Here is a 10,893-nt window from a genome sequence, read left to right as displayed (position 1 = left end):
AGTGATATTTCTTATAACTTGTAAAGTTAAAAGGCCTTAGATTTGATTCGCATTGACGGCGAGTTTGATATAAAATTATTATAGTTGGTCAATTGTATGACTTAACACAAATCTCTCATCTTAATTCTAGACACCAGGGGAATATCAATTTAGTTCAGAGATCACATATTATATGACCTGCACCTGCGCCGGACATTGCTCCAACGGCTGAAAGATTGCTCTCTAAGCTACTTCGCTTCCACTTTAACTGCAAGTCAACTCAAAGTCAGACTGATTCCCTTCATCAACATGCTACTGGAGTCAAATTTGTGTCCAAGAAAGAATAGGGCTTCAAGAAATTAATGTCTACAACGAAGCCCCTTTAATTCCTTGCTCGCTAAGCCTGGCTCTTATATGCCAGCCAAGTGGAGCAGTACTATTTTAATTTAAAAATTAGTATTGGCACTTTATACTATGCATAATGTACGTAGTGTGATCCATATTACCTTAAAAATAGCTACTATATATATGATATATGATGCGCATGGCTTCTGTTTTCATGTTCGCTTATGGTCGTTTTGCATGAATGCAAATAATAATTAAAACACACCATTTTAACATCTCACATATTTTTGCTTAATAATGTCAGTCAAGAATTGAAATATCGGCTGATACACTGATATATCAGCAGATATATTGATATTTTCAACTGTCGACACCGATACTAGGGGGTAAGGCCATATCTTCCCCTATATCGACGATATATCCCCGATAAGTGCGATATCTCCGATATTTTGCCGATATTCTCGATATTTCCCGATACCTATAACAAAACCCAAAAAAATTCAAAAGTTTTGAAGCAAATTGAAACCCAAAAGATTTTTTGGAGGTATGTGGGCAGTAATTAGATATGTGTGAAGGCTTTTGGCAATATTCAATTCAAAAGATTTTTTGGAGTATCCATTAATTATTACTATAAAGAATCTATGCACAATGAATTGAAGGGACGCATGTGTCTTATCTGAAGAGAAAGAAATACACAAATCCAAATATTAAATTTCTGGTCAAATATATCTTTAATACCCGCAAGAAAATGATGTACATGTGTTTGAAAATGACTACATAGACCTTCTTGACATTGCAGGGCAACCATCTGATGATGATAATAATCCAATTCAACAATGGATTATGACAGCTCAGTTGGATGATGAACAAGGCAACCCTGATGCCGTTATAGCACAACATGCTGCCCAAGAAGGAGTTGATGTTGATAGAGTCATATCTGAATATGTTAGGAGTAGAGATACTTCATCATTTGAAATGGATATGCTTGGCACTTAGCAAGGTCAAGGACGTCCCTTGAGAGACGATGCCAGTACTAGTAGAAAGGAAAGTTCATCTAATTCATCAAATAATGATGAAGGAAGTAATGCTGGATCAGGAGGTAATGAAGAAGGAAGACAATATAGCCCATTTACTATTGAGGCTGATTTTACTCATGCCACCCAAGATAAGGATCATGGATGTAGAGAAGCTGGACCAGGCATTGGCACAATTGGGAAGCAATACTCAGGGAAAAGAAACCAACCAATCAATCCATTTGAAGATGACATGGCGATCAATTTTGGATCTATGAGCATAGGAACTAGACCTAGTACTAACTCAAATGAATCTTATGATGGCTATGGGTATGTCATGTCTGATTATAGTGGAACTAGTTATGGAGCTCAAGATGATGAAACAGACTATGGACCTACTAGTTGTGTTAATCCTAACTATCCCATGTATGGGAAAATAGTAGGGAGCTCAAGAGAGACATATGTGCACCATGTTCAAACATAGCTTACAAACTGCTTGGGTTACATGACTTGGTATGACTATTGTATGAATCTAGATGGTTGTTCCTCATTGTTTGAACCTCATAGGAGCTCTTCATTTATGTAGTTGGACACTTATCTAAATTGTAATCTAATGTTTAAACAAACTATGAATTTATGCATGGTTTATTCATTCTAATAAACATTTTATTAGAAAACTTTTCGTTAATGCGCATTACATACCACTTATATTTCATCATATGTATATCTTATTATTAGTAAATTTTGAGTTTTATTTGTTCAATACATTCATTGATAATGTACATAACATCTATGAAAGTTTTAAACCAAAATTATGTGTTTCAATGCCTATATCTGTCATTTTTGTTGATTTTTTCCCGATACCTAAAACGATAACGATATATCCTCCGAAATATCAGTAAATTGGAGGCCCGATATTATCTGCACGGTCGATATTTTAATCCTTGATGTCAGTTATTTTAGTTTGACATATTTAATTTGATGGTAAAAAAAAAAAAAAAATAGAAGTACGTGAAAAACTAAAAAAAAAAAAATGTGAAAAACACATACCTTGCATGAATCTCTGATTTCATCTCGTAGAAGATGGATTACGAGATGTTATATAATTGTAGTATACAACCCAATAATCGTCTAGAACATTCTGTGCAGCAGATAGGATAAGGATGTACGTAGCCAATAATTTCTAGAGGGGTGAGCTAATTATACTGATATATCTACAGCATGAAATTCTTTACGGGTCGAAATTAAGTTCAGTAAAAAGAAAACAGAGAAAGGGAAAAAAATATTAAGAGTTAAAAAGCAAAAGTTGTCGTGAATGGTATGTACATTAAAGTACGATAAGAATGAAATTGGTATGGTGGTGATCAGGGGCAATAGTGTGGTTAGAGTTGTAGCACTTGAATCCGTGGAGAAAATTTTCATTGTAACGGGAATACGGATTGTACACCACGTGTTTTTATGTAAATAATGAGAAATTTTATTTTTTAAGTTAATAACTTTTTAACACATATATCCTAACATTTGTATAATGACACGTAGTGTATCATTTCATGTGCCGGTCACACTGAAAATTTAGCATTTATGTATGTAGATTTCCCTTTCCTAGAAGTTTTAAGGTAATATGTACTTGTGTTGGTTGTTATGGAAGACCAGATAGTTCACATGACTTATTTTTAGCCACGCCCTTTATAACTCGATTTTAATTTTACTTTGCTCCTATAACTCAAAAGTCACAACTTTATTCCCTGAAACTAATAATTTGCTTCACTTTGCCCCTTGGAAATCGATTTTGATCCAATTTTGCCACTTGAAACTTGAAAGTCGTCTCTATAAAACTCAAAATTCGCTCTACATTGTCTTAGATTTGTTAATTTCTTATGTGAGTTTGATTTGGGTACACTAGGCTAATCAATTTTTATTTTTTTCATCACTTCAATTTCTTTTAAACTTAATATTTTCTTATTGTTGAATGTTAACACATAATGGAAATTTATAATCAAATTTATTGCACATGTGACATAGTTTTATTTTGTGTTGGGTCCCACATATTTTAGGTGGCAACCTATAAGTTTCAAGCCGAGGAGAGAGTCTACAAGTCAAAGTGAAATGAGTTTTGAATTTCAGAAAGTAAAGTGGTGACTTTTGAGTTATAAAGAGCAAAACGAGATTAAAATAGAGTTTTAATAGACGTAGCTAAAAATAAGCCTAATATACCATGTAATTCTCCGCTTGATGCCGGTTACATGTCTCACATAGACTTTATTTTTTCTTTGCTAATTTCTAAAAAATTATAATTGAAATCGTATTCTAAAGAAAACATGTATTATCCCCAAGTTGGCTCCGCCCAATTGAGATATAATATTGTAGCGGACGATCCTATTCTCGTCCGAAGCCCTTTTAATATGATTCATACAATAAAACAACTAGTTATGATAATTACAACATGTGGTCAAGTACTTTCTCCTATACAGCTTTGCAATTATTTATTAAATTATAAACTGCCGGATGTCAAAAAGAATGTGCACATATCATATTATATGGCGGATAGTCTCACTCAACCGTTTCCTAAATTCAAGTTGTCCTCTATATATACATTCAAAAACTAATGCAATTAGGACACACATTAGCATTCATTTCAATATACAAGGAAGAAAGAGCAGGAAAGGATGGTTAAAACCATGAATTTTGGGAATGTGATGGTTCTAGCTATAGCAGTGGTAGCAGTATCAACGATTTTACATACAACAGAAGCTGCAGAGTATGTAGTAGGAGACGACTTGGGTTGGACTGTGCCGCCAGGCGGGGCAGCCAATTACGCTTCGTGGGCCGCAAAGTATAGATTTGTAGTTAACGATATTCTATGTAATCAACTTATTTCCTACATTCTCCATTTATTTCATTATCTTTTTGTGTGAGTGCGAGCGCGTGTTGGAAAGTGTCATGCATGCCGACACATTTTAGCTAATTTACACGATGATATCCTTGTTGTGTGCAGACTTCAACTTTACAGAAGGAGAACATACTGTGGCTTTAGTAACCAAGGAGAACTATGAGATTTGCAACACCACAGATCCCTTGTTTAAACTCGATGGACCAAGTGGACTTCAATTTCTTTCGTCAGACACATTTTACTTCACCTGCACCTTCACCGGCCACTGCGCTGGAGGCCAAAAGGTTGCGGTTTATATCGCTCCCTCTGCAAATACTCCAAGTCCAAGTCCAGGTGTTGCTCCTCCTCCTGCTGCGTCCCTGCCCTTCACATTTGTGTCCAAAAAACTTGGGTTCAGGAAAGTGTGATTTGTAACATTCATTATTTAATGGCTTGAATCATACTCTTGTATTGGAATTCCTTATCATGGGGGAAAGAGCTAAGAAATAATAAAATCGTGAACGTGTACTTCTATTTATAATTAGCCTATATTCTACTGATTAAGAGAAAAACCCAAAAAAATTTTTGGTCGCCTAAAAGCATTCCATCTCTCCTGCATTAGTGATTAAGAATATAAGATAAAGAAGAACTATATCTCAAATGCATACTTTACTCAATATGTTAATTAAGAACTGCCCTTGGCTTTAGCTAGATAATATGAAAAATACACTCTTTCCTGAATGCATCCCTTTAATTTTGAGATTCCAGGAGAAGTTTTCAAGTTTAAACACACTACTTGGAAAATAGGCATGAGCCACGGATTTGGTGGCCAAGGCTCACCATCATGGCTTTTGTTTTTGGGTTCGAAAGCATGGATAGTGTGGCATGTGCATTCAATAGCACTACCTAGTAAACATCACGAGGACGGGATTCGTGCCTCATTCGTGTTCAACCTTTCCCTGACGAGTCTGCGACTTTTCGACGTAATTGACCACTGACAAGACGAGAGAGGTTGTTAGTTAGTAGAAGAATGTAAGAAAAGGCTATTATTGTTCAAACAGAGTCTGTAATCACTTAATCATAATCCAAGGAAATTGGTCTCTCTATCTTTACAAGCAGTTCTCCCCTTGAAGAGAATCCCAAGTTGATTTGGATTACTCTTCATAGTGCTAATTGGTTTTATAGTAGAACTCCAACTTTCTTCATGGTATCAAAGTAGGTTGTCTAAATGTGAAGCCTAACGGTCACATGCGCTCCACATCATCCATTTTCTGTTGTGTATGTGTGTACATAGAAATTGGGGTGAACTTAAGTAGGTAGTCATGTTTAAATAGAAAAACTCTTAACGAAATGTACAGTATAATTTAATAGTCGTGATAAGAACCATTCAAATAGTAGGTCTTCAGTCAAAGGCCATTCCGCCAAAACTTTTATCCAAAAGAAACCATTTGGCCATTTATTTATTATGAAAGTATTTTTTTCATCTCATATTTTTTTTTTCGTCTATTTGTTTGATCACAATATACTACATGTTTTTTTTCAAGTTGATTAAAACTTAACCGGGATGAGTTTTCAACAAGAAACTAATAAATAAACGATTCATATTATACATATACTCATGTGCACAAAGCTTAGTGCCTACAGTTGAATGCGTATTTTGTGGCGTTTCTTGGTGCACAATACTTGTCATCAACACTTGTAGAACAATAGACGAATCTTAAGAAGATTAAGATTCGGTGGATCCAACTTCATAGGCTAAGTGACATTAGATTTAGAGGAAAGTATAAATTTACAGGGAGGTTTTTGGGAAAATGATTCGATTAATTGAAAAATGAATGAAAAATAAGCGATGGGCACTCATATCTAAGCATGGTTTAGACAATGACTAAGTCTACAAAATATTGTTCACTATGATGGACTAAAAATGAAGAGGTGCTTCTCCTTCCTCCTCCCCTTATGATGACTTTTATTCATGGCTCTCTCTGAAAAGGAAGGTTTCCCACAAAGATTTCATTATTTTGGAATAAAACAAAACACATTGTAATGATAGATAGTAATTAATACAGCGCAAACCACTCATCTAGGCCTGTATTCAAAGTAATTTTTCATGACTGTTCACTCTTTAGGTCATCATCTCATCCTTATTGTTCACTCAAATTGGATTGATTATTATTATGAAACATTTTTGTTTATTGACAATATCTTATTCGTCTATTTATCATGTCACATATAGATATCTAAATGACTTTTGGTTTCAATAAAATTTTGTAGGGCTAGTATTTAAATGATCACCTAATACATAATCGGTTTAGATTATAAGAAATATTGTCAAGTGGGTCTAGACGAGTAGTTAGCACATCTTAAGTTAGTAACTAGTATGAACACTTTTCTAGCTGTTATAGATTCGTTTAGAACATTCTGTGCGGCAGACGGCTAGGGCATTCTAGCGGAGGATCCTATTCACGATCGTCTGAAATCATTTTAGTATGATTACAATGAAATAGTTTTGATAACTTCAACATTTGATCAAGTGTACTGTGTACTACATTGTATGCAACTGTTCAGTTAACTAACTAATTATTAAATATACATTGCCGGATATGATCAGTATCATATATATTCGGACACTAATGCAATTAGGTGACCACATTGGCATTCGTTTCCTGATACAAGGACGAAAGAGAGAGGGAAAAGATGATCAAAGCCATGAACTTTAGGAACCTGATGGTTCTAGCTATAGCAGTGGCAACAGTAGCAATGATGTCACATACAACAGCAGCTACAGAGTACGTAGTTGGAGACGATTTGGGTTGGACTGTCCCGCCCGGCGGCGCTGCTATTACGTTTCATGGGCTGCCAATCATAGCTTTGTGCTTAACGATGCTCTATGTGTGTAAAAAACTTCTCTGAACTGATTCACCATTAGTTCATTAATTAGTAACTTTTATTTTTATGTGTATGCTGAAAAGTGTGACACACATTGCCTTTAATTATAATTAGTTAATTTACATGATGATATCGTTGCTTAATTTGTGCAGACTTCAAGTTTACAGAAGGAGAACATACCGTGGCTATGGTAACCAAGGAAAATTTCGAGATTTGCAACACCACAAATCCCATATTTGAACTCCAGAAACCAAGTATAATTGGATTTACTGCGTCAGACACATATTATTTCACCTGCACTATCGCCGGCCACTGCGCTGAAGGCCAAAAGGTTGCTGTTTATTTCGCTCCCTCTGCAAATACTCCAAGTCCAAGTCCAAGTGGTGCTCCTCCTACCCCTGCTGCTTCTCTACCGCCCGTCAAATTTATCTCTAAAAGACTTGGGCACAGAAAAGTGTGATATGTAGCATTTGTTATTTAATTGCGTGAAGTCCTTTATGATGAATTATTTTTCGATAAAAACCATACACATGCATTGGAATTCCTCGACAAGGGGCAAATAAACTAAGAATTAGTAAGATCACGACAGTGTACTTTTATTTATAATTAGCCTATATTCTACTAGTGATCAAGAGAGGAAAACCCAAAGATTTATTTGGTAGGTTAAAAGCTAGCACTCCATAGCCATGCATCAAAATGTTTAGAATTTTGAAAACCAAAAAAAATGCTTAGAATTTTTATCATTAACGTTAAGAAAAAGGACACAGACAGATTCTCAATAAATTAACCATGAACTGCCTTCGGCTTTTAGCTGCTAGTTAAAAAGAAATATAAACTCTCTTGAATCATCCCTTTATTTGGGGAAATTTCAGTAGAAGTTTCAACACGCTACTACAAAAGGAGACCCGAGCCACAAATGTCATGTCCATGGCTCACCACACTTGGTTTTTTTAATTTTTAATTTTTTACAAGCCACAAATATTGAAGCACATACGTTGAAATTCTGAGTTTTAGCAACAGTATTGATCTTTTACTGACGAAATTCTAATACATTTAAAGGACTTTTAAGGAAACACTTCTAGTCAAGTTCACTTTTAACGTTAAGAACATTTTTACTCTAAAAAGTGATTCCTGGTACTATTCACTTACAACACATTTTTGTCATTTTGGTTAAAATTCAAAGTTTTCAAGCTCTTTTCATTAGTTTTCATGCTGACTTCACAAGTCGTCAAAGGTTAAGGTTATAAAATTAGTGGTTGGTTCACTCTTTGCTGACGTTGCTCATCGTCACTGAATATGTGTCGTGACAAAGTTTTAAGTTTGATATTTTTAGTTGAACAATACATAGCCATGCATCAAAATGTTTAGAATTTTTATCATTAACGTTAAGAAAAAAAACATAGACAGATTCTCAATAAATTAACGAACTGCCTTCAGCTTTTAGCTGCTAGTTAAAAAGAAAAATAAACTCTCTTGAATCGTCCCTTTATTTTGGGAAATATCAGTAAAAGTTTCAACACACTACTATAAAATGAGACCCGAGCCACGGATGTCATGTCCATGGCTCACCACACATGGGATTTTTTTTTCTTTCTTTTTTTTTGTTTACAAGCCACAAATATTGAAGCGCGTACGTTGAAATTCTTAGTTTTAGCAACAATATTGATCTTTTACTGACGAAATTCTGATACATTTAAGAGAGTTTTAACGAAACATTTATGGTCCTATTCACTTTTAACATTAAAGATAATTTTACTCTAAAAATTCAATCCTGATACTATTCACTTACAACACCTTTTTGTCTTTTTGGTTAAAACTCAAAGTTTTCAAGTCATTTTCAATAGTTTTCATGTTGACTTCACAAGTTGCCAAAGGTTAAGGTTATAAAATTAGTGGCTGGTTCACTCTTTGCTGACGTTGTTCATTGTCACTGAATATGTGCCGTGAGAAAGTTTTAAGTTTGATATTTTTGGTTGAACAATACTTAGTTACTCAAAGATGAGTAATAACTCCTACTGACACACCCCGACCGACGGAGGTCGAAGCATGTTGGCCGTCACCGTGAGGTGACGTAACCATAAGGGTAAGTAATGTGAAAAAGTGAATAAATTAAAACCAAACTAGAACTAATTTAAACTAAACAGTGAAAGAGTGCATAGTCTTGGGAAGAACCCACTACAATTATTCAAAGCATAATAGACAGTACGACTACAATAAAGTAGTCAAAGTAACTAAAGTACACTTATTACATAACAGTGGATAAGTTCATACTTCTAAATAGAGATAATGTCAAAATTGTCGAAGGTTTCTTGAATGCCACAAAGAGTACAGCTATCTAGGTCTTGGAGGGGCGAAAAACAAAGTTGAGTGGGTTAGCAAAATAATGTTTGTAAGAAAAACCTTTATTTTCGAATATAGTAACCCCTCGTTGTAACAAGTATAATTTCCTTAAAACATACTACATAAGTATGTAAACAACAGTACAACAGCAATATAACCAAAAATATGCCAAGTCATGATATATCAAATGCCACAGTAATATAATCATGTGATAATCAAGTATAAACAAGTGCTCATCCATATAAGTTGACACACGATTTCGTACATATAATTTCTAACACGAACATGACTGGGTGTAATCAATACGCTATAATACTAAGATCACGTGAAGGCTGGTATAGAAGCACGGTCACATACGAGTCACAATTGCCTAATGCAAACTGTGTGACAGGATTGGCACCTAACTTGGATCCAAGGCGAGCGAACGGTGTGGATGTGAACATACACGTGAAGGACTGGCCCTGGCCTAGGGCAAGTACTAACACCGGGGTGTAGCAAGATGAGCATGTACAATTATGTATGAATGTCATGACAGTAATATCCCAACCATATAGCAGCATTTATCACAATTAATAGCACAATAACGATACTTGGCAATATAAGCGTAAAAATGAAGTAAATACGTATTTATGAAAACTATAACTATGTATAGGTATAAAAAAAAATTGCCAACTCACAAATACGTCATCGGATCGTAGCCCCCAAGCCTTGCTTGACCTTTCAAGTCTTCGGGATATGTTTCCCCTATATGTGAAATAACTATTTTTAAATTAATTAAAATACATATACATAAACTTAAATAAAACCTCCATAGTTTGCTCAAACCTAGGGTTTAAATATATGAAATCGATCTACTCGACAACATGGACCTACACAAACGCGCGGGGAGAGCTGACGGAGGCCTAACGACCATTATGAATATTCCGTTAAATCCTTAACAGAAGTTAACGGCGTTACCTGACACCGTTAGAATATTCCGTCAGGGTTTACTGAATATTTCGTTGTCTTCTTCAGTGGTCCTCACCGGTCATCGCCTTCTGAACTCGCCGAAATCTGGAAAAAGTCGCCGGTTTTTGGGAAAATTTTCAAACCTTTATATCTTCTTCATTTCTCAACCATTTTTTACAAAATTTATATGGAAATGAAGCTCATGAAGAATGGAATCGCATTATACCTTTTTGGAGTCCAAAAAATGGACGGAGGTGGCTTGAAAATGGCTTGAAAAATCAAACCAAAATCAGGCTCCTCGAGACTTGGTTGTTTTGACGTCAATGCTTTTTCAAAATTTTCCTAGGAGCCTCGGGGAGTTGTAAGAGAGCTTCCCCGAGTCCTAAAACGCCAACTCGGTCGAAAACACGTCGATCTAAAACTCGTCCGATTCGGACCTTCTGAGTTTGTGAGTTAAAACTCATCCGCTCTGAGTTTGGTTAGTATGATTGTGTTTGTTGAGTCGAGATGAAC

At 35.3% G+C, this 10,893-nt stretch overlaps 1 protein-coding gene and 1 pseudogene across 1 annotated transcript; both read left to right on the top strand.

Annotated features, from left to right (window-relative positions):
- Nucleotides 1–4,003: 4,003 nt before the first annotated feature.
- LOC137746789 (mavicyanin-like) lies at nt 4,004–4,634 on the top strand. Its single transcript, XM_068486794.1, has 2 exons — nt 4,004–4,199; nt 4,333–4,634. The coding sequence occupies exons 1-2, from the start codon at nt 4,004–4,006 to the stop codon at nt 4,632–4,634; spliced, it is 498 nt and encodes a 165-aa protein (XP_068342895.1).
- Nucleotides 4,635–6,900: 2,266 nt separating this feature from the next.
- Nucleotides 6,901–7,552, top strand: LOC137746906 (umecyanin-like; annotated as a pseudogene).
- The last annotated feature ends 3,341 nt before the right edge of the window (nt 7,553–10,893 follow it).

This window comes from Pyrus communis, chromosome 10, assembly GCF_963583255.1.
Source record: "Pyrus communis chromosome 10, drPyrComm1.1, whole genome shotgun sequence".
NCBI lineage: Eukaryota > Viridiplantae > Streptophyta > Magnoliopsida > Rosales > Rosaceae > Pyrus > Pyrus communis.
Note: the sequence above shows the minus strand (reverse complement) of the source record. Positions and strands in the feature narration are given on the sequence as shown.

Coding starts and splice junctions, on each gene's coding strand:
- LOC137746789 (XM_068486794.1), top strand. CDS start 4,004: ATGGTTAAAACCATGAATTTTGGGAATGTGATGGTTCTAGCTATAGCA. Junction 4,200..4,332: donor TGTAGTTAACGATATTCTAT/GTAATCAACTTA, acceptor TGTTGTGTGCAG/ACTTCAACTTTACAGAAGGA.